We start from the raw sequence: 25,366 nt of genomic DNA on the forward strand, positions 1-25,366 counted from the left end.
GAACTGTAACTTACCAGGAACACATTTTAGGAGGATACCAAGGTCTCTCACATGCAGATAGTCAGCCTTCCCTACTATTTCACATTGCTTTATTAGCACATTAGAAGTTTTCAGCAATATGGAAAACTGAGTAAGTAGCATCTAGACGCAGCATGCAATTCATCAGTCTCACAGCTGCAGGAATGGTAGGGCAAAATTGGCAAAGTCTCCTGTCAAATCCATGTGATGTTGGCACTTGCCTTGCTTTGTAGATAATTCACTAAATGCTGCTTTGATTGTTCATTTCTAGACACTTACTGTAACTATCACTCTGCAAGTCTGTATCTACAATGTAAATACCCTCTAATTTGTTAAGGTTGTTGCTTCTGTTTTATAGGTATTTGCCACTTTTTCTATAATTAATTATTACATACTGCAACACATCTGAAAGCCTTTGAAGGCCTTTCCTAATACAGAAAATACAACAGTGCTTTACCGTAAATAACACAAATGATTGCCTTTTAATAACTGGCAATCAAGCCGAGGGCTCCTCAGCTCAGAGATCCCATGGGAGCCAAAGTAGCAACAGAAGAATCCTGATGGATCATTCAGTTCCCAACTCCATGCTCAGCTGCTGGCAGTTGTTTGACACTGCTGTGACCAGAGTTGTGCTTGACTTTTGCCCCAGATGATGCTACACAGATAGCTGCCAAAGAATAATGCCGCTAGGATCCTGGGGAAAGCACACTGCAAAATGTAGTTTCTATCCTTGATCAGATTTTCTGTGGGAGGTGTTGGTCTCTGTAAGAGCTGCTGTAACTGTAGTAACCACTGTAATTACTGCACAGTAACTAATAAGTGGGTAACAGTCTTGATGGAGCTGAGTGGGTTTGCGACAAAACTGTACAATACAATCTTCTCACTGTGATCCAAAGAAGCAGTTTTGGTCCTTTGGCCTACATTGAGCTTTATCATTAACAATGACAGTAAAAAAAAAAAAAAACAAAAAACAAAAAACAAAACAACGTAAATGACTGTAAATGACTGTCCACATACTTTTCAGTCTTTGTGTTTTTAGTCCGCCACCACTCAGATTTATAGCTAGTGAGAAGAATCATGAATATAGAGCAAGCTAGCTGTGAATTTTTTTTTTAAAAAATATAAACATATAGGATAAATGATATGCATGAGGAGTATACATAAACACATCTGGTGTATGTTTTTGAATGAGAAGGATATTATATGATGTAAAGCCATTTTTATAGGGTGAGTTTTATGAGGGAAAAATTAAAGTGATCTGATTACACAGGCTAATCAGTATTGACATGGGCACGTGGATAAGACTCTTGATTGTTCCTAACTCCTACTGAAATGAAACCAAGCTATTCCATTGACTAAGAAAGAAAAGCTGTGGGCTCGAGGCTAGGAAGTTTAAGATGAACATGTTGCTGGCACACTTCTGCATTTGTTAGAGTGGAAAACAATATAGGTATGTTCCTAAAACCCTTCTGATCTTCTCACTTTCGGCAACCTCACATCTCATCATTTCAATAAAGCCACAAGCACAAGAAAACAATTTCTTGGATACAAACTATATCTTAAGTGAGTGATCTAAGACATCACATATGGAAGCTACTTAATTACGGCTCTTGCCTTATTTTCCCTTATTTCCCAACTACACTGTGAGAGGGCATTCCAGAGCTTTTCAAGTGTACATATATCACTTGTTATCTTATGCTAGAAACACTATGCAAGTGACAAATTGAGACTGATTACCTCTTTTGACAGTACACTAGAACAGGTTACGGTTGTACACATTTGCAGGATATAAGGGACCGAACTGACAGCATATCTCATTCTTGTTGCCCTTTTTCAAGATTCCAAGATCCCCCCAAATAAATAAAGGATTTTATTTAGATTGAGATCAATCAGTCAGTAAAGATGGTCTTGTAAGTTAAAAGAAGGCCTGGACCAACTCTGCCCATCATTCAGCTATCACCCGAATTCTAGTGGACAAAAAACCCTAAAGCCTGTTAACCATGTACAGTCCTTCACAGAGGTCAAACCATTCTAGTGCTGCTGAGATCATTCTCTTGAGGTGTAAGTCCTTTTCTAGAGTACCTGAATTAATTGATGAAATACCATTCGTAGAGGTAGGCTGACTTTCTGGAAAGAGAATGGTTGATATCTCCTCCTCTTCCCTCCCCATGCCAGCTAATGCGCAACAGCACTGTCCACTTGAGCTCCGAACTTATGAATGGCCTGTGTTCTAAAATGGCTGGGCAGGGTACCTTTTGAAAAGCCATTGATGAAGAAGCACCAGTAAAAATGCGAGAGCTCAGGGCCCCAAGGAGGTGTGCAACGGACATTTGGATCATTTCATGCAATCGGGGACTTCCAGCTCTATGGCATGCAAAACACAACTAAGAGCAAAACACAGAAGGGTTAGCCAATGAAACACAACAGAGTCAAACAAAACAAACCTCCAAACATAGATGAGAGTAACAAATACACACATAAAAACAAGCAACAGCATGAACTAAATTTTCTTGCAGGGGTCTAGGCAAGCATGGGAAGGTGCACAGAGCAAGATTTAGCTTGTTTTCAATACTATTAATACTTAATACAAAATATAGTACTCTTCATGCTGGATGCTTCCTTAATTTGAAGCTGATAATATTCAGAAAGATTTGGGGTGCCATTATTTTGCACATATGAATTGAGAACAATCAGGCAGTGCAAAACGGCCAGACTGTAGCCTTATTTGTCAGAGAGGGTCCTTAAAGAGTTCTACCAGTAATGCAGGCAGCACCTTTCCAGTTCTGCAGTGGCTCCACTTTGCCACAGAGGGCAGGCTAGGAAAACTAAGAGACTGACTTGGAAAGAAATGTTAAACAGCAGGGGCACCGGAGCAGAAAGCTCCTCTCTGCCACCTTTGCCTTCGAGCAAGTCAGAACAATAAATGCTGAGGCTAAGCAAATGCTGAACTCAGAAGTAATTTTCTGTTTCCTACTGCTTATACATTGCAGAACTCAGATATTGACTTCAGCTGTTAAACTCTGCCTTACCTAAAACCTGGCCAGGAGGAACCTGAGGAAGCATGTATGTGCTTGGTGGGACTTGCTAATTAGAAAGACCTAGGCATTCACTGAGGCAATATTTGCTCAAGGAGTGTGGGACAAATAGCTGTACCTCTAAACACTCCAAATAGAAACACACATGCTCTGTATTACGGCTTGTTCCAACTCCCTGAAGGAAATTAAAGTTTTGTTTGCTTCGCTGGCACATCAGCCTGCATCAGAGCTGCTGTTCACTTTAACAGAAAAAGGACAAACTATCATTGTGCTAATTTGTACCACTATACTGGAAAAGGTTTTTAAGAGCCAGACTAGTCTTCTGGGAATGAAAATGAAGTGCAGCTACCAAGAACAGCAGAGTTTAACTCCAATCTGTGAAAGAAAACTGTCATTTTTCAAGATGCTTTAAATGAGCCCTGATGTTATCCAAATTTACAGAGAGAACAGAAAACATGATTTCTGATACAGCTTATAGCACACAAAGCATGGCTGACTGACCATTTTCCCTCAGTCTTAGACAGTGCTCTTAAAGATTGAAATGTGAAGGGTTTAAAGCTATTAAATACTTTTCCCAGCAAGTATTTCGTCTAAACTAGAGCTCTTTACCTACAGCAGAGAGATGTACTAAGCTGAACTAATCAGCTTTTGCCTTGCATGTTAGAAAGTCTGCTGAGAAAAACTGCAGCAGGGGAAACTATCTGTATTTTCTTCAGTTTGGGTTTAAAAGAGGGTTTAGCAAGACTTAAAAAGTTGTGGCTTGCTTAAAATACCAATTCAGTTCATCCTTGCTGCAGCATCTACAGGTGGGGCTTACAAAGACCTCCAAAAATAGCCATACCTTACAGTCTCACATAGCAGAAGCGAAACTGAAGTCTAAGCTGTGCAGGACTTCTGGAATGATTACTGCTTTTTTTTATCCTGTATGTTATATATACAAACTCTTTATGTTGTATCCCTGCCTTTTAAAGCCCATTTGTTACAAACTGGCAGCTGTTTTCTTTGGTTCCCTGTTACCCCTACAATCCCATTGTCAGATTCCAACAGGACAATGCAAGGTCAATTTTATTCCTAAACTTAGAGAATACTGTAACTTCCAGGTAAAGTGAGCTGTTTTCAAATGGGATTTTTATTTTTTACCAAAAAAACCCACCCAAAATACCAAAACCTGGGAAGGAACGCGTCTCTAAATGTCTACGTAAACTTGGAGTGTAGGATATGTATATAACCTTTAAATTGCTCCATGGACACTAGCTCTCCCCATACCACATTAACAATATAATTTTAGAATGTGTTCTGCACACAACAGTGTGTGCTGCACAGGAGGATTAAGTGTTCCTGTGCATCTTCTCTAACCTGAACAAACAGCCCCATGACTTGATACACAGTGTACTAAAAATATCACCCATCTACAAAGGCTCACTGAATAGACCTGCAGGTATATTTTTCTACAGCCAAAGTTCCTTTACAATTTAATTCAGACTAAAATCTAAGGGAATAAAGGGAGAAGAGTGACTAATAGCACCAGGACAACACCATATATCTAGAGGTGTAATAAATCTTTTACTTGGATGTATTAAGAAAAAGATACACACCAGGGTAACAAGGCCCATTGTGGCACTTATGCTAACATGGCACATCATGGCCTACACACCTCTCTTGAGGAAACCTCATTAGTTTTAGACTTGCACCAGGTAAGGAATCAGCACAGTGCTGTTTTATAAAGAACTCAAGGAAATTTTTCTATTGCAAAGGGCAAAGCAAAGTAGTAAATGTGCAACGCTGTAATACACAATTATCAGTCAGTTTCCAGAAGTGCCTTCCCATGCAAGCCCATCAACCCTGCCCAACTTGCAACTATTTCTTCACGCTAGGCATAAGATAATACCAGTCCTTAAGATGGTAATTGTGATTTGGACTAGTTCAGTTTCAGGGTAAGTATTGAAGACACACTCTAGGTAGTGGGGGAATGTTAAGCAACACAAACAATGGTATGACACTTACCTCAGCAATCTTCAACACTGAACTCCCATTCAGCTCAAATGTGGAGGTATATGTTATACAGAGCAAGACCTTGAATCAAAAGAGAGGGAGGAAGGAAAAATATTAAGTTTCATCCATTACTGCCTCCCTTCCCCACCCATGTGCTTTTAGCCACAGATCCCTCAATTTTTAGAGCAGATGTCAGAAGAAGCTTAGCACCACGTGTTACTGGGATAAAGGAGATGGCACAATCAAGTTGGTTCCTCCTGAGAAGCTGCAACTGTAGGCCCCAGAGGTACAGCCTTATTGCCACCTCCTACGTCTGACCGCAGAAGGAAAGACAACCCAGTGACCAGCTCTGGCCTTGGAATCGATAGCCAGAATCCATCTGTATTTTAACCTCAAGCTTTGCATGACTTATAATCAGTCCTCCCATTCATTTCTATCAGTATAACAAAGAACGAAAAAACACATACAATAGAAGTTATTACCTAGATAACACAGGTACATACATATTATGTGAAACAAACTGTTAATTACTGCTTGACATGAGGATTTCCCAGCCTAGGATATTTCCAGTAAGTGTATTATAGTCATTTGATAACGAGCAGCTAAGAAACAATTCATAAGCCCCAATTCATGAGGGAACGCTTGTCCCGTCTTGAACTCAGCAGGAGGAATAAGAACTAAAAGCCGCATCTAACACCTTACTTTGAAGAGAAAGGGAGTGGGAATGTGATGTGATCTACTGGGGGGCAATGTGGTTAGAGGTGCTGTCATGTGATGCCTTTAGTGTCCTTCCCTTCTCACCTTCCTTTCCAATCTGTCCTGTGCCACATAAGACTGAGAGAGCCTGGGCTATTGTCCTCTCTCCTCCAAAGCATAAAATTACCCCAGTGCCAGATTTTATGCTTTGCTTGGTCTGAAATAGCATGAGTTTCTTGGGATAAGTGTACCAACAAATACCAATCACATTAATACTGATGTATTGGTGCCTACAACTTCTTAGCCCCTAAGAACTACTGTTCTCTGCTTCACAAGGAAATTCAGGGCATCAGATAAGTTAGCATTACTGGCTGTTAACCAGTTCTCTTATTTACTACATGCTTTGCAGTGGTACTAGGTTTTTACTTGTGGGTAGGTTCTGTGACAGCTACTAATGCACAATACCCCGGGGTGATTTCCTTAGCCTAGAATGCAAAACAAAAAACCAACTTTGTCAGTGTGTCTAACCAGAGCTTGCAAGTTAAACAAAAAAAGGAGGCAAAGGGATGCATGTTTGGAAAGATTATTGCCCTTTGGTTCTTGTAAAGCATCATTTTTCTGACCTTTTATTGAGTTGCGCAGTTTCCACATTATGGTGGAACAGCAAAAAATTATAATGTAACAAGTTGAAGCAGGAAACTAGATCACCTCTCAGGTGCAAGCTGTATTTTCTCTCTAGGTAGTGATGATCTCTAGAAGTGTCTCAGAGTCTTCATAAAGAACAAAAAAAAAAAATGCTGATCTGCAGTTTAAGAGAAGGAGAACACTCTCATATAGCATCGCTTAGCATGCTAGAGCCACTGAACACCCATCATTACTATTGAATCTCTGCTTGGGAGAATACTCCTCTCTGCAGTTATTTTGCATCAGGGATGGGGAAAAAAATCCATTACTGGAAAGCAGGCATTTAATAACTGTAGGGGAATTTGAATTCTCTGTATGAGAGCAGTTTGAGCATTAGCTACTTGCTCTTACAGGTACAGACAGAAGAGCCTGTCCACGGATGAGCGTGCCATTTTTCTGGAGAAGGACGTAAACAACCTTCTTTGCATTTTGAGAATCAGACTGAAAAGTTTCTATGCACTGAAGTGCACTGCACCTTTACAAATGTTTTTCTCAGCAGAAAAAGTGTATTTCACTACAGGATGTCACACCTTACTCCAAGGTTGGTTTGGTTGGGTTTTTTTGCTTCTTTATTTTTTAAAATACAGAAGATGGTTTTACTACTGTCCTGGTTTAGCTAGGATAGGGTTAAGTTTCCCCGGCAGTGGGGGGGAAGCTCTAGCCAGGTTATTCAATACCATGCTGACGTCACGCCCAAGCGCGGGAAGATGGGTAACCGCGTGGTGTGTGGTCGCTCTCCTCACTGCTGTATCGGTATATCCCTTGTTCTGTTTATTGTTATTACTGTTATTGCTATTGTTATTGTTGTTATTTGTTTTGTTGCTGTTACACTGTTGTATTAAAACTCTCCTTATCTCAGCCCTGGGGTTTGTATTTCACTCCCTGCCCCACTCCGGTCAGAGGGTGGGGGAAGGGCAGTGGCAGTGTGGTCTCGGGTCCCGGCAAGGCCTAAACCACCACAACTACAAAAAATGTTCCAAGAAAACCATTATGTAATGGCAATATTACATTCGTCTATATATGTTATCTCACCTTGACTATTAGTCCTTCATAAATAGAAGCTGAGTAATGTAGATAAATACTAGAGGTAGTGAGAACAGAAAGGGACATGCTACTCTTCTGAAGTACAATAGTCCTAGACTATAATCTCTTTTTTAGGTATTTAGCATTCACCTTTAGAGCAAAGCAAAATTTCTGAACCAAGTTTCTTCTTCATAGTTTCCCTCTTCTGTGAAATGGGCAAAATGGATTTTCTCATCTTAAAAGTGTTACACAACCTACCTCAGTATTACGAGAGATACAAGCTATAGAGCACTTGAACTTGTTGGAGAAGAAAATCTAATTCTAATGACAAATTATTAAGAATGCTGTACTTTGTATTTCTTGATAGGAACTCTGCAAATTTCTCTGCAATCTGCTGCATTTGCTGGCACATGGACAAGTGCCAGTGATGAGGAACAGTGAAATCTTTTTTCACATCCACAGAGCAAATCCTACAGAATAGTTGGAAAGTAAACGGTCAATTACAAAAATCATCAATCATCTCATTTGATTAATAAGTATCTAAGTTACAAGGGCTGTTATTTCCATCTGCTGCTCAGTCCATACCTGCAAAATTTAAAACTTCAAAACTGAACAATTTTGTTTGGCCCTAGGTAATTTCTAAGCTACTGGCCAGCCTCACAGTCAGCTGTTGGGCCTCACCTTCTCAGCTGTTAACTACCCTGAAATTTTATTGATATTTCTAATAGTTGTAAGAGCTCAGCAGCTGGCTAAAAAAATATACTCAGTGTTTAAGGAAAAAATGATTTGTACTCTCCATACACTGTTGTGTCAAACACAGGTGCAGTGCACAGTTCATAAACCCAGAGACAACTGTCACCTCCCACTGCTAAATCCCTTCTTATTGTGCTAAGATCCAAGATGGACAGCCAGGCCCACGACTAATCTTATTCAGTGTTTCACGTGTCCTGATTTTCCCTACTTGTAAAACCTTGTTTCCTTCATGTGATTTTCTGCTCTCTTGTACCATCTTGGCTTTGTACAGTTTGTTAATACCTAATGCTTTCCAGAGATCAAAACCTGGAAGCCATATACTATAATACATGGAAATACACACCAGTTTAGGCATTCTTATAAGCTCTTACTCTTGAAAATCTCTTTTCCTCCTCCCTCTTTTTTTTTTTTTTTTTAAACTTCCTACCTTTATAGAGCTGAACTGTGAAAAGTTAGCACACATATGCTTAATCCCTTCTGTCACAAGTGCCAATAACCTGCTTGTAACAGGTAAATGATAGAAAAGTCAGATATCAAGCACAGTAAAGAAGTGATGATCAAAACCTTGCTATGAAGCAACAGGGAATTTCAGCAAAAAGACTGCTAAGTTCTGACTGCTACTCTTTGTATAAAATGAGATCTGGGAACCTATTAGCTAGAGAAAGGGCATATGATCTGATGTGATCAAATGACAAAAGTGTAACAAGTTATCAGCCAGCATATTCTTGGCTTACTCCACTTGCTACCATCTTCCCTCACAAATCATTTGTGAGATCTGAAAGATGGTCTCTGATCAATGTACAAGACTGCTCTCAGCTATCATTTCCATCAGTGCTGCTGCAGGGCAAATTTACAGTCTTGGTGATCCTCCAGACACTCAACTCGCATGTTTTCCCATTTATGTTGAACAAACAGGAAGACAGAAGACTTCCCTCCTAGATTACTGGATGAAAAATGGGATTGAAAACAAATAAAACCAAACTTAATCATTCAGATCTACTAAAAACACTGAGTCTCCAGACAGTATATCTCATAGGCTGCTTAACTACTCATGACACTAACTCAAACAGTCTGTATTTTTAAAAAAAAAAATAATGAAAAGAAAGATAGGGTTTCTTGGGCAATGATATTTTGGTTTTGCGACCACTGGTAATGGAAGCAGAAACAAAACTACAAAGCAATTCCTAGTAACATCTTCAGTACAAAACAAAATTGAAAATCAGTTTTTACCGTGTCTTACTGTGATGAAATCTTAATTGGTACAGATTCTAAACCACACTTTTTTTTGTTTTTAAAGAAGGAACTTACATGACTGTAGAAATAGTTTCAAAGTCCTACAACCTCCAGGATGTTTTAATTGGCTTTCATTACCTTGCAAATGCCCGAATGAGATCACATTTCCATAAATGGCTTATCCATAATGAAAATATCCATTTTAATTACTGTTGAAGCTCTGACTGTCATGGAACAAGAAATGTAATGCCTACTCCTTGGAGACACAGGGTAGCAACTGTAGTATAAGAGTGCACGCATGGATAGTTTTCACAATAAGTAAAAAAAACAACAACAAAAAAGGTGTTTCTGATGATATAATGAAGGTCAATTGGCACAAAATGTACAGGATTTGAACTGCAATGTAATTAAACTTACATTAAAATGTCTATGCCATATTTTAAGAGAAGTCTCTTGAAGACAGAAAAAGAGGGAACATTTTTAGATCGTAAAACTGCTAAGTGTTGCTAGCCAAGTTCCCCAAGTGCTTAGCACATATTTGTAGTAGAAGACAATTCTCACATTGAAGACCTTATGGTAGAGTCACATCAAATAAACAAGGTATGTAAGAAATCAAGTAGTATTCCCAAGATGAAGAAAGAGGGAAAAGGTACAAAACTTTAAAGCAACTGTAATCTCTCATCACCCGAGGATGCTTCAGCACTTCGCTGCATTGTGAAGTGGCAAGTCCAACATCCATACTCTACTGTTATATTTCTCTCTTCCAGCACGCAAAATCCTCTGAACATTCTTGTTTCTCCTAGTTGGGATGCACATAGACACTTTAGTCCTTAGGAGTGCTGAATTTTGCAGCCACCTCTAATCCCTTTGTGGGATTCATAAAGGAAGCCTTTCTTGACTTGACTTGCCTTGCAGGCTTGTAATCTTGCATGCAATTTATGCTTGGATGATTCTTAAATCCTCCACCCAGAAGGAAAAACCCAGCCAGAAGACAATGCAGGATAACCCTTTATCTCATTCAGTATTTGATATTTAAAGCAGTCATCTAGTATTTCTGCAAAACAGTTTGGGCAGGAGGTGCCCTTCTATTTGTCAGGATAACTAGTAACCTGCTCATGTTACATTCTTTGGCCTTGAAGGAAAGCACAGGCAAGAGAAATGAAGTGCACTAATGAACTTGTGTACATTGTGTCACCATGTACCACTGTAGAAAACAGCAGCTTTAATTATGGACGCGAAGGAGACAATGTCTCCCATGAATCAGAAAACCCATAAAATGCCTTGCTACCAGAGCTACTGGTGCTCAGCATTATGAATGCACCAGGGCTTCAAACAAAAGGACTGTATCAGGTATAGAAGATCTTCACACATTATCAGTGGTGACAAGCTAAATGCTCCCAGAAGACGATGCTCACTGGTTCACTAGACTGAAACAGAACTACCACTGATCACTATTTATGGTGGTATGAAACCAAGTGAAACTTCTGCTTATGTAGTACAGCTGTAGATAGATGCTTAGATGCTTAATAGATATTTAACAGGTTTTCTCAACGGCTCTGACAGGGGCTTTCATCTATAGAATTATAATGCTTAAAGGCAGAGAAGATTTTAAAAAAAGGCTGACTAGCACTGCTAGGATGGCATTTCCCCATTTACAGGTTACAGCCTGTTTAGGTACACTGCATTACTCTATGAATTAGAAGATATATATCTGAGTAAAACAAAACTGAAAAAGGACAAACATCAAACTGAAAAATACCAACAAAAAATTTGAAGAGTTCTCAAATAAAAATGAAGCTACATGTATCCACTACCAAGCAGGACAGTCCAACATGACAGAATGAGCAAGTTCTCTGTCTGAAAACACCTTCATAACCTCACAGCTGAAGGAGCACTGAGAAAGCTAAAATTTTTTGCAGACAAGAAACTAAGTCTGCTTTTCTATCCCACAAATCTTTTAAGGGACAGGATCAACCCTCTGCTTAGATTTTTTTAAAGCCACACGGCTGCCCAGACCCACTGAGGTTGTTCAGGGCTATGAATTCAAGCACAGAAAGGTACTGAGGAAGAGCCACAGATCCTGGAAAGAGGCTGCATTTTTGAGATACTGAATTTACTGCTGACTCGTTTTGGCAGCTCCCATCTAGTGCCTATTTGGCCATATTCAGGCCATTACCATTCCCATTCTTTTGTACCCATTAAGGAGAAAGCTCAGGTATTTAATTCAAGACTGCAGTTTCTGCTACAATGGCCAGGCACCTGAAAACCAGGACAGTTCTTTAATCACAATCTTAATTATGAGTACTAGACATTTACCATAGTTCTAATTAACTTGGGAAAGGATGACCTCATCTTGAAACATGCAAGGTAGGTCACTCAATCCATTGGAATTAACCTGGTTACTTGTAACTAAGCACATGAATAAAATGACTTTAAAAAGTAACCAGGAAAAAAAAAAAAAAAAAAAAAAAAAGAGAAAAGTAAACCCAAGAGAGTCTGGATTTGTAGTTGGCCTATATTGCAACAATTTAACTTATGAAAAGGCTAAGTAGAGGAAGCCCTAAGAACTCTAGCTAGCAGTCCTGGGCAGGACTGATCTTAGAAAAGAATCTATTTGCATGACAGTGTGCAAGCCTTTACAGACTTCCCTCTTTAACAGTGTAGACTGCTAACACATCTCTGAATTATGGACTGGACAAAAATCAGTTATTGCTTATGACAGCTCATATCAGGCACCACTGTTACAAGAACTAATGAACACATTTAGGTGAAACTTCCTTCTACAACCTTTCAGCATTTTATTAATTTTTTCTTATTAATATAATTTTTAAACCAGTTCTGGGTTAAAGCATGCAAATAAAGTTGAATAATGGGTTTTATTTTTTACTTTATTTGAAACATAGTCCTTCTCTGCTCAAAAGTAGACTGGACTGCAATTTATATTGCAAATAATGTTGAAAAATGTTTGCAATAATGCAGTGCATAACATATATTGAGGGGGAAAAAATGATCTCTTACTCCAAAATTATATGTTAATTAAAATATGTGGATTAACAGCAAGTATTAGCAATTGGGTTGACAGTCTCTTTACTCCATCTCCATTTACCAGTTACACTTTTACTGTTGCACCAATGAATTCTTATTTTTGATGGTCAGTTAAATCACTCAAAGAGGCAGCACAAGGAATAACACAGTTTATGTACACCTTTAAATCCAAGTTGTTTCAGTCCAGCTTCCTCCTCCATTTAATTTTAGAGTTCAAGACAAACCAGAACAGTTGCAAATTATATTCTATTAAGCACAACCAACTTGTATGTTGAAAGATACATTTCATAAACATTAACCTTAAACCAATGAGAATATATCTATATATATATATTTGTGGGAATTTATTACAGCAATCATTTACCAGTATTCAAGAAAAAGGTGTAGAATGTAATCGCCCACAGAGGCTGGGATTTTACAGTTGTGTTCTGTCAGCATTTTTGATCAAACAGTTTAGAACTACTTTTCAAATATATAACATAATTTCTTCTCTGTCATAGGGGGCCAAAGAAAAAAAATTACCTAGCCTCCCATCAAACCCTCCACATCTTGGAAAAATTAAAAAAAGTTAGGCTTCCTGTTCAATGGCTACAAAGTTCCTGCCAAGTTTTCTGAAAAAGTTAACAGTAAATTTTGCTCAGTTGTTCAAGCACAATCCAGCTTAATTCAACATTTGCATTAGTTCAGGACTATCTCCCTGAACCTGTAACAACACGGTTGTGCAGAACCTAAAACAGGTCAACTATGATTGTTAAAAAACTAAAAACAAACAAAGAATTGTCCCCAAACTGTCTACCACTCCTTGTAGATCTTCAATAGTGACCTTCTCAAGTGACTAATTTGACACTGTAACTGGGGCCCTATCAATTAAATTAGTTATTACAGAAAAAAAAACCATAAAGACTAGGAGATGGCTCTTAGTACTTGAAGAATCACTTTGCATCTTTAAAGCATTATGGTAGCAATCTTGGAAAGAACAATTACAAATACCCAACCTAAAGAGAGTGTTTCTGAGGCAGAGCTATTTGCTCCATTCTGCCTGTCCTTACACAAGCTAAATTTTACCACAGAACTCTGATTCATTTCAGTTCTGAATATATCCAAAATGGAAACTCAAATCACAAAAAGAGCTGTCTACTATTATTACTGGAGAGTTCCCAAATGCTATATTAATGGATTAGTGAAGAGACAAAGAGAAAAGATTGCCTTCACACAGCAGATTTAGCAAGGGTTCATTAAACCTCATTCACAGATTAAGAAGACTTCTGGCTGACTCCTCACTGAAAGCCCACAGAAGAAAATCATAAAAACTTTGCCCATCAGCAAGCAGTACACCTAATCCACTAACAAATGCAAGTTGGAGTCACTGGGAATAAACTAACCTTTCCTAAATGAAATAGCTGTTCACCATGGACAATAGGTAAATACTGGGAATTAGAAGAGTCTTCTGTCTCTCAAGCTACTTTGGAAGAATATTTTTTGGTTCCAGAAAATCCTTAAGTCCATTTCAAAAAACATCACAAGTAGAGTACCCACAAATACTGTGTGAAGTCTTCTCAGAGGTAATAAGAAGCAACGCTTGGAAGCTCCACTGTCAGAAACATAATATGTATTCATAACACGTTCAGCATATCATAACACCATTAGTTAGAATAGCGAAATAAAGACCAAATATTTTAGAAGACATCAAATCATAAAACTGAGTTTCCTTCATAAAAGGTAATTATTCTCATTCGTGCTTGAAAATTTCTGTCTGGCTAGCCGTAAATTTCTTGGGAAATCTGGGCACAGAGTGACACGCACTGGATTACATGGCACAGCTTTATCTGTGACTGAAGAAAAAAGGAGGCAGTGAAAGGGAAATTTTAAATGATCAGTCATGCCTTTCTTTCTAAAAACAACTTGTTTGCTGTCAGCACCCATTCCATTACAGTGTATCTGGTTTATCTGGAGATCTTATTTCTGAGTGAGGCCTCATCTATTAATTCGCAATTATTCATAAAACTCCCTTTTTTTTTTTTTTGAGAATAACATTAACACAGTTACGTAGAGAGAGAGGGGTACTGCATTATTAAGACGGTTGTCAACTTATAAATGAAAGTCACCATAACACTAGTGAAAAGAAAGGAAAAAATCCTTACTGGTTTGGATTCTTTCCACCCTACCCACTTCCTTCATATTTGATTTCACCTGTTTCAATATCACCGTTATGTTCAAATCTGAATTCCATTTCTTTCAGAAGTTCCTGGAGGAACTGGATTTTAGGGTCAGGGTTACAGATGAAAAATTACCAAAAAGAAATAATCAAAGAGAGAAAGTAAAAATCACAGAATCATTGAGGCTGGAAGTAACCTCAATCCAGAGGTGCAGCTATAGATTAGTTTCCTTTTCCACTGCTTATCTGGCCATATCCGATAGTGCTTTTGTCAATACTATATGTGTTTCTGCAAGCAAAGGTCTAACTGCATGAAGCAGAAGTACTTCAGTCATTTTAAAAACTTCTGAAGCCAGAATTTAAAAGCACCAAAGCAGGAAAAAAAAAAAATCAGGATCCTCCTATGCCACAACCAAACTCAAACCCATGATGTTCATCTTCAATCCAGAAAATGTCTGCTTTCTGCTGCAGACTGTTTGCTTGTTAGTCTACTGCTTAAGGTCAACAAAATGCCCCTACTCCTCAACACGAGGTACACCCTTGCATTTCATTCAACTATAACATAGCCCCACATCACACAACAAAATTCTTCCCACTTCTGGGCCAGCCATATTGCATGACCATGTTCATCTAAGGTAAGTGTTGAATTACTGCTCCCCCCCATTTTTTGTACACATCTGTATAGAAAATATATATAAATAGAGCAGTGAGTCATTTTGGTGCCACGCTGATAAAACACTGAATTTCATTAGTGATCAATATATCTCCTCCTTCCCATTTCACATGAATATCGTAAAGAAAATACACAAGTAAAATCATTTAGATTACTCCATTTGAAACTGCAATTAAGCTACTGATGTATTACAAGAAGCTTGACAGCAAGGCACTGTATGATTGTGTGATTTTCCATTCCCTTGATACAGCTGAGCATAGTAAGAACACAAACTGATAATAAAAATTAGAGGGCTTTTCAGTGTGATAGCAAAGTATCATGGCAACAGCAAAGGTGAATGTTAAAGTGGCCTTGTGTCAAATACATGGCTCCCTCTGGTCACACTTTCTGGATTACCTGGTTTCTCAGTATCTTTTAATATGATTTAAAGCACCTAAATAACCCCAGTTTATTTCCCAGTGTGAAAATACTAATAAATCTCTGTCATAAAATGTATCAGAGATACAGAGAATACACAGACAGCGTGGTCATTGAGATATTCTAAAGAAATATGAGGCTCAGCAAGTCTGAACGCAAAACCTGTACACACTAGACAGCTTGCTTTACTCAGTGGGAAATCAAATGTAGTTAGTACACCTGTGTTTGTTATAAGTCCCTATTCACGTCGCAAAGAAACCATAGTCTTTTCCCCTTCCTCACTGAAAAGTCTTCTTTTGGGTGCAAAACTTCTCTTGACATAAGAATTACCCAGCGCTTAGTAATAATAAAGGTGTCCTGCAAAATCATAAACAAGGACTTCAGAGTTTCACTTCTACTCTGGAAATTCAAGGGGAGAATTTCCCCACATAATCACTCTACGTGAAACATCTAAGAAAAAGGTGCAATCCACAACTGGTATTCAGAAGAACTAGAGATACTGGCAGCAATCCCTAACCTGGAGTTTAATTTAATACCCATTACAAAAAGTAAAATTCCACTTTAAATCAAAGTTTATAAAAAGGATAAGAGGCACCTCACCTAGCACAGAGGAGAGAGGTATTCTGAGAGAGGAAGGCTTTGAGTTCATCTCAACAGCTGCATTTGGACGGTATGAATTCTCCCTGGCTGCCCCGGACACACTCCAACACAGTTCCCAGCCCTGGCCCTTAAGTCTGAACACTGTCAGCATGCTGGTTTTGTGATCCTCCAACCTGGAAATCTGTAGAGCATGCCATGACACTCACCCTTAAAACAAAGAGAATTTGGTACCTAACTATAAATTTGCGAGTGCCTTTCCACTTTTACAACAGTGGCCCCAACTGCTTGGGTTTTTTTGGTGCCAGAAGAGGTCCAGCTAGCACTGCTCTCCATTTATTCACAGCAAAGTTACAGTTACTCTATTCCATTCCTGTCTAATGTTGCCCTATTACAATAATATTTGACAGGTTCCAAAAGTGTATCAAGCAAGGCAACTAACTGCACTTATGCCTCTCTCCTGCGTTCTTCCTTTGACTGCCAATTCCAATCTGCAGTCACCTAATATAAAAAGCTTTACAGAATGTTCTCCTTAGCTAATCAAGTCCCTTCACGCCTGCATCTGCAATACATGTGGACAACAGCAAAACCATTAAAATAAATATTCAAAACATTTGTTTAGGATAATACATGAAGTGTGTATTTCTGGTGTACACATATTGGGAACAACAGGAGATCTTTAGGATAGGATTTTTTTTAAAAAAAAAAAACCAACACATTTAAGTGATTTAGGAGCTTACATGCCAGTAACTTACAGTGAAGTCTGTGCTCCTGCACCTCTATTTTCATATCTATTTTGCATGACTAAATGCTTCTGTGTAATCTTTGCTGGTTGCATTCTTAATACCTGCGAGACTGGTGCAACTGTGCAGCAAGTCACAAAGAACAAGGGCAGTATCACTGCTGACCCAGTTTCATGCAAACATGTTCAGGAGTGTCTAATATAAAGATGTATTTAAACTCCTCCAGATGGAATAACAGAGTCTAATGTACGATCATATGCTGCCTTGAGGATACATTTTAGCAGACCCAGGGATATAACGCATTGCTGAGACCAGCTGCTTGAGAAACCCCTGAAGGCTTTAGCCATTCAGTCAGGCCTGGGTTAGCTACAGCATTTTCAAGTGTTGTAATGGCACCTGTAACCTTCAGGTTACAATGTAAAAAGATCTCTACTTGGTTGGACTTTTAGGGAAGGCTCAGATTTAATGCCTCTGAGTTTTAACTGCCCCGATTACATATGTTTTGGCTCTCTGGCCTCTTGAATTATTTAAATCAAAACAGAAGTTTTGCTTTGTTCTCAGGACATAAAGATGCAGCCTGATTTTTACCATACATGCATTTAGCTGTACTTTTATCCAGAAAAGGATTTGTACATCAAAATTTCACTCAGTGGAATGAAGACAATGTTCCCCTTTCTCTTTTGTGCTGAAACTGGAACTGAACAGGGTTTTTGTTTTTTTTTTTTATTAAAAAAAGAATACATAAATAAAATCACAGAATCACAGAATCATCTAGGTTGGAAAAGACCTTGAAGATCATCTAGTCCAACCATTAACCTAACACTGACAGTTCCCAACTACACCATATCCCTCAGCGCTATGTCAACACGACTCTTAAACACCTCCAGGGATGGGGGCTCCACCATCTCCCTGGGCAGCCCATTCCAACACCTAACAACCCATTCTGTAAAGAAATACTTCCTAATATCCAGTCTAAACCTTCCCTGGCCCAACTTGAGGGCATTACCTCTTGTCCTATCGCTTGTTACTTGGTTAAAGAGACTCATCCCCAGTTCTCTGCAACCTCCTTTCAGGTAGTTGAGAGGGTGATGAGGTCTCCCCTCAGCCTCCTCTTCTCCAGACTAAACAACCCCAGTTCCCTCAGCCGCTCCTCGTACGACATGTGCTCCAGACCCTTCACCAGCTTCGTTGCCCTTCTCTGGACACACTCGAGTAATTCAATGTCCTTTTTGCAGGGGCCCAAAACTGAACACAGTAATTGAGGTGCGGCCTCACCAGGGCCGAGTACAGGGGTAAGATCACTTCCCTGTCCCTGCTGGCCACACTATTTCTGATGCAAGCCAGGATGCCATTGGCCTTCTTGGCCACCTGGGCACACTGCTGGCTCATGTTCAGCCGGCTGTCAGTCAAGACCCCCAGGTCCCTCTCTGACTGGCAGCTCTCCAGCCACTCCTCCCCAAGCCTGTAGCGCTGCTGGGGGTTGTTGTGGCCCAAGTGCAGCACCCGGCATTTGGCCTTATTGAAACTCCTACAGTTGGCCTTAGCCCATCGCTCCAGCCTGTCCAGATCTCTCTGCAGAGCCTCCCTACCCTCGAGCAGATCAACACTCCCACCCAACTTGGCGTCATCTGCAAACTTACTGAGGGTGCACTCGATCCCCTCGCCTAGATCATCAATAAAGATGTTAAACAGGAGGGGCCCCAAAACCGAGCCCTGGGGGACACCGCTCGTGATCACCCACCAACTGGATTTAACTCCATTCACCACAACTCTTTGGGCCCGGCCATCCAGCCAGTTTTTTACCCAGCAAAGCGTGTGCCCATCCAAGCCACAAGCAGCCAGTTTTGCCAGGAGAATGCTGTGGGAAACGGTGTCAAAGGCCTTACTAAAGTCAAGGTAGACAACATCCACAGCCTTTCCCTCATCCAATAAGCAGGTCGCCCTGTCGTAGAAGGAGATCAGGTTTGTCAAGCAGGACCTGCCTTTCATAAACCCATGCTGACCGGGCCTGATCATCTGGTTGTCCTGCATGTGTTGTGTGATGGTACTCAGGATGAGCTGCTCCATCAGCTTCCCGGGCACCGAAGTCAAGCTGACAGGCCTGTAATTTCCCGGATCATCCTTCCGACCCTTCTTATATATGGGCGTCACATTGGCCAATTTCCAATCTGTCGGGACCTCCCCGGTCAGCCAGGACTGCTGGTAAATGATGGAAAGCGGCTTGGCAAGCACCCCAGCCAGCTCCTTCAGCACCCTCGGGTGTATCCCATCTGGTCCCATAGACTTGTGTATGTCTATGTGATGCAGTAGGATTGTGGGGGGATCGTTCTCCCAGTCTCTGTCTTCTGGCTGAGGAGGCTGGATTCCCTCAATACAACTAGTCTTGTTATTAAAGACTGAGGCGAAGAAGGCATTAAGCACCTCAGCCTTTTCCTCATCACTCGTTGCCATGTTTCCTCCTGCATCTAGCAGGTTTTGGCTTGAATTTTATGTGGCTTGGTGCTCTGGGATTGTTTTGTGGGTTTTTTGTTTTTTTTTTTTTTTTTGCTTCTCACATATCAAGACAACTTGAGAAGATATTCACTGATAACTGTAATAAAATACAGTGCTCACATTCTTCTCAGTGTGGGGGCAATGCAGCACAGATGCATGTCATGGCTTTCAAAGAAACAGTGCACATGCAGATTCTGAAACTGCAACACTCAAGAAGGTAAAAAAACCAATTTGCTAAAAATTACTGCATACCAAGAGAGACCTGCTGGTTCAGTAGTGCTACTTCTTAACTCTTCCCCTGTCGAACTGTAGAGACAAAAGAGGCAGGAAAGAAGAATGCTGGGTTAGGAATGCTGATCTGGGTGTTACCAGTTAAGCCTGTACATGGGCAGAAGACTGCTCCCATAAAACAGGTAACAGTCCACACAAATACTGCTCCCTTTTTTCTGCTTCAAGGCTCAACCTTATGTCTGTTCTGACACTGAGTGCATATTGCAGCCAGGTAGTCATCTTCAGTGGCAAAGAGTACAGCTAGTACAGAGCAGGTTCAGAGTGGACAACATATATTCATTAGAACAAGGATGTCACATGTAAGAATGAAATAAAATACCTAATCTGTACAGTTAGAAGTAAAGGACAGTCAAGTAGTAGATCCAAATATATCCATCAGTACTACGTATAATGAACATGCAAAAGCGACCACCAGGTTTGTTCCAAAACGGTTTCAACTGATGATCAGCTATAGCACAACAAAGTCTGCAGTACAAAGTTTATACCCAAACATTTGAGAACTATTCACCACCTTATTACTTCACACAAATAATACAGGTATTGGAAGTTACTTTTTTATGGCAGTACTGGCAAGTCATACAACCAATCCAATGACAGGGCAAGGAAATTTGACAGCACCTCCACTCCAAAACAGTACCTCCTGGCAGCTAAACTTTCTAACACACAAGAGAATGGTAAAGCATTTCTAGAAATGGAAGTTTTCACTGAGTATACAAAACAATAATTTCCCTTATGCACTATACCAGGGACGTTGTAGTACCTAAACAAATCATGCTTCATCATTAGCATTTTACGAAGAGAACATATAGTTAACAAACTAGAAAACACCTACACACACACAATTCAAAATTGAAAACCTGCACAGCCTACCTCACGAGCACTAAAGCTCAATACCAAACACAAACTTCCAAATCTACAAGCCATTTATCTGTGAACTCCCATGGAGTGAATTGACTGTCCTTTTTCAGTTTGCTAAAACTGGGACCACCAGTGCACTGACTCTTAATATAAACTATCTCCTATTTAACCCAGGGAAACACAAACCAAGTAGAAATGAAAACAACTGACATCTGTCAGCAGGAAGGAGGGAATCAAATACTGTCCTAAGGTGAAGATTTCCAAGGCAACAGCTAATTTATTTGCTAACCCCAGCATTCAGTCACGCAGCCCCTCTTGCAAGCACTGACGTGTGTGAAACACTAACCTTCATAACTTCAACCTGCAGGTCTTCGTTGAGCGAAGGAGTCACTTTGACGGCATTCAGCATCTGATTAAGCAACTGTTTCTCATCTGAGTCTGTTTCCACGGATACAAATCTCTCATCAGACAGGAGCTTCTGCAGAGAGAAAATGGCAATGTAAGGGTTGACACAAAACTGCCTCTGCCCAATTCTGCTGTAAACTACTACACCTAAACCTATTTGGTACTATGGTGGCTACTACCTGTTCAGTACTACAGTGGCTAGATTTTCTATGTACAAATTCCAAATGGATCCAATAATAAGAAATACAAAAGTACAGCAAAACTGGGAGATCTGTGCCACAATGAGGGGGCAGTTGACATCGTCTGAATCAGCTGCCATTCAGGTATCATCCTTCCCCATCCCACTTCTGCAGTGTCCAGAATAAATCAGACATCAGTAATTGACACAAGACATCATAAACCACTCCAAGTAATGATCTCAGCAAAACCTCTCAACATTTTAGAAGCAGGGAGAGTATGGAACCCTCACACACACCCCAAACCCAAAATCGAACACAAAAAACCCCCACTCAGGCTAGTATCCTGGCCTCAAACTAGTGCTATCAGATACCCTGTCCACCAGGAGACAGAGTCAGCTATCATCCCACTCAACTCTGATAAGGCACAGAGCACAAGCACTGTGGAGGTGGCACTTTTGATCACTGACAAGATGTGTGTTGTGTCATTCAGAAATTGACTAATAATGGGTGCAATCAAGTCCTCAGGAGGAAGAGTACTGTTAGCAAGTGACTGGCATGAGGACCACAAACATACGTAGGAGTGCGTTCAATACAGATTGACTGAACTTCAGAGTGAATATTTTAGACTGATCAGATTTCCTTTGCCTGGAAAAAGCCAGTATCCGAGCCAGTATCTCCCAACATGGCCAATGGCACTATTTCCTCAGAGTTCTACTAGAAATGCCTCTTCCATTTAGTCTATAACCACCTTCATAGGTGCCTCTTATTAGTGGCAGGCATCCTGCAATAGATGTACCTACTCAAGTCTTTTCCCAGATCCAATCTTCTTACAAGCTCCCATGACAGAGCAAAACTACCTTGTCTTAGTTCCCAGGAACACAACCTTGTTCTACCCCGGTGCAGACTTTGAGCAGCGCAATTCACCCTGTATGTTCTGCATCACTTCTATACTGATGCTCCTTCCCAGCTTCAACTCTGTAGCACATTTCACTGGTTCATTCCTACTTATTTGCTATGCTTGTACTGGTTTTGGCTGGGATAGAGTTAATCTTCTTCATAGGAGCTCATAGGGCGCTGTGTTTTGGATTTGTGACCAAAACAATGTTGATAACATAGCCACATTTTGGCTACTGCTGAGCAGCGCTCACGCAGCATCAGGGCCTTCTGTTTCTCACACTGGTGCCCCAGCAAGTAGGCTGGGGGTGCACAAGAGGTTGGGAGGGGACATAGCTGGGACAGCTGACCCCCACTGACCAAAGGGATATTCCATACCCTATGACACCATGCTCAGCGTATAGAGCTGGGGAAAGAAAGAGGAAGCAGGGGCACAGGGACATTCAGAGTTAAGTCATTTGGCTTCTGAAGTAACCATTACATGTGATGGAGCCCTGCTTTACTGGAGATGGCTAAACGCCTGCCAATGGGAAGTAATGAATGAATTCCTTATATTTTTGCTTGTGCACACAGTTTTGATTTCCCTATTAAACTTTGTCCTAGCCCATTTTCTCACTTTTACCCTTCCAATTCTCTCCCCCACTCCACTGAGAAGGAGGGAGTGAGTGGCTGGGTAGGGCTGAGCTGCTATCCAGGGTTAACCCACAACATTTTAAAGAATTTCCCACATAGCAGAATATGAAGTGTTTTAGTACCATACAGCCTGATGAGAGTAACTCAATTTACAAGGAAAATAATAAGTTTTTCTATATAAAGGAGAATGTTTATTTTGGTATGAGAGATATAGAGCTGCTGGAGAGTCCAGGTAAGGGCTACTATGATGATGAAGGGACTGGAGCATCTCTCATGAAGAGAGGTGGAGAGAGCTGGGACTGTTTAATCTGGAGAAGAGAAGGCTCAGGGGGATCTCATCAGTGTGCATAAATACCCAAAGGGAGGGTGCAAAGAGAACAGAGCCAGGCTCTTTTCTGTGCCCAGTGACAGGGCAAGAAGCAATGGGCACAAACTGAAACACAGGAGGTTTCCTCTGAACATCAGGAAACACTTTACTGTGAGGGTGACTGAGCACTGGCACAGGTTGCCCAGGGCGGCTGTGGAGTCTCCATCCCTGGAAATATTCAAAAGCCATTTGGACATGGGCCTGGGCAACCTGCTCTAGGTGACCTTACTTAAGCATGGGGTTGGACCAGATGACTTCCAGAGGTCCCTGCTAACCTCCACCATTCTGTGACCCACTTCTGGCAAATTCAAGTTGTATCGCATTTTTTGTCTTTTATTGTATTTTTAAATTTATCTCCATAGCATCAGTAGTGTGGTTTGCTTTTTTGTCCTTCTTAAAACATCACATACCATAAAAGCAGGTGAAGGAACGGTATTGTTGCCTGGATTACCTTTTTGGGCTTCTAGATAGGAGGTAACACTCTTATTTAAGGTACCATGCTGCAAATCTGCAACTCTGCAATTCCAGTTCTTACAGTACTCAAGCGTATGTGCAGCAAGTTAGAAGAGTAAAAAGGTAAAATTTATCTTCACTGAGTGTCCCCATGGAAGCTATACTACAGTGGACAGTGAGTCATTCATAATTCCTCCACTATTCTTGGTTGATCATCACTCTACAATGTTCTTCTAACAGGCATACCTGCACCGGTACAAGAGCAGACATATGTTCAAGTCCCACTAGTCTGCTGTTGCTTTCACTTTAAAAGCAACCCCTGGCCCCCACCTCCCACTTACCTGAAACACAGGGCACAGGATGTCACAGTGGGACCAGAGTACTATGCTGCAAGAAGGTGAAACACGTCTTCTGGCAGAGCCCAATTATTACAGGAACCCTTCAGAAAGTACCCTTTTTCCTTAGCCAGAGCTTCCTACAACCATGTTGTGTCCCAAGATGGGGCACTCTCCAACCAAATGCCTGACACCTCATATGCTGAGTTAAGTGAATTTGAATGATCCACTTACACCCTTATACTCCCAAAACAACTTCATGCTTGCCCTCTGAGGGAGCAACTTCTTTCTGGAAAATGGTGGCATGCATGTTATGCTCCAGCAGTGTAACAGGCTTTTCTACAAACAGCATCCCCCTAGTGATAAGTATTTACTGATATGTACTCATTTGTCCAATTAAATGGAAGGTTAACTGCTTTAGTCTTTATACTGTCAAACCAGAGAGTCTTTTTGTTGCTTGTGCTGCACTGCTGTTTTCTTTTGCAATGTCATAAACTTCCAAATCAGATGCTACTCCTACTGTTTTCAGTGTACAAAAAACCCTGGAAAGTGCCCACACATAGAGAAGGCAGCTCCCAGATCCTTTATTAACTTCTCCATCTTTCAAGCACTGCAGTCCTCACTTATAATCAAAGGAAACAGCAAGACTTGACTCAGTTTAGTTTCTAAGACATTTAGCAGTGGCAAGGCTTACTGAAAGTAGCACAGGCCCACACAAGGAAGAATACATTCAACATTGAAAGCCAGGAACTCCCATCTATCTGCAGAACATTTTTAGCTTCTTCAGAATCACCAGCCTTTACATGCATCCTAACTTCTGATCACTGTTACAGAAACACAGACATTATTGTTAGGTCCACCCAAGGATAGACACTTTTTCTGTAGTATTTTTCAAAAGAAAAGTCTAGATTTTCTTGACACCCACTGCCTACTAACATACCTTCCCTCTACAGGCATACCTGCATCCCTGCTAAAGCCTGTTGGGCCAACTTCATGCTCTTTGATTCCAGAGCCAGTTGGAGAGGAAGGAGACACTTCTCCCTGCAGAAAATTAAAAAAAAAAAAAAGTGAGAGGGAACAACAGAACTAAAATTGGCCAGAAGGGCTGTATCACTTTCAGTAAGATAACACTTGCATGCAGTAATCAAGAAGAATTTCACAACTCTGTGAAGCACTTCTACCCTCTAAAGAAAGCTGGCATATTTCTTCACATACTGTTAAGAATGGCTTTTTAATTGAAATTTCACAGAATACTTCCCAACTGTTAGCCCTCTGCGTGAATGTGCAATGCATAAAGAAGGGATTCACAGATCACTAGTGGTCCTTCAACTCAGCATGATAAGCATTACACTTCAGTCACTTACCTTCTGTTTAATATTCAAGCCAGAAAAGTG

At 40.5% G+C, this 25,366-nt stretch overlaps 1 protein-coding gene across 8 annotated transcripts in view; it reads right to left on the minus strand.

Annotated features, from left to right (window-relative positions):
- Positions 1–25,366, minus strand: part of ARFGEF3 (ARFGEF family member 3) — a 98,967-nt gene that overhangs the window by 55,016 nt on the left and 18,585 nt on the right. For 7 of the 8 annotated variants that reach the window (XM_074818969.1, XM_074818968.1, XM_074818967.1 and 4 more), the window contains exons 3-5: positions 24,932–25,013; positions 21,053–21,184; positions 5,058–5,126 (exon numbers count right to left, since the gene is read on the minus strand). In XM_074818969.1, the coding sequence (XP_074675070.1) occupies positions 5,058–5,126; positions 21,053–21,184; positions 24,932–25,013 (283 nt within the window). Of the gene's footprint in view, positions 1–2,270; positions 2,318–5,057; positions 5,127–21,052; positions 21,185–24,931; positions 25,014–25,366 lie in introns of those variants that run through there. The other variant, XM_074818975.1, reaches the window with a different exon arrangement.

Source organism: Strix aluco, chromosome 3, assembly GCF_031877795.1.
Source record: "Strix aluco isolate bStrAlu1 chromosome 3, bStrAlu1.hap1, whole genome shotgun sequence".
NCBI lineage: Eukaryota > Metazoa > Chordata > Aves > Strigiformes > Strigidae > Strix > Strix aluco.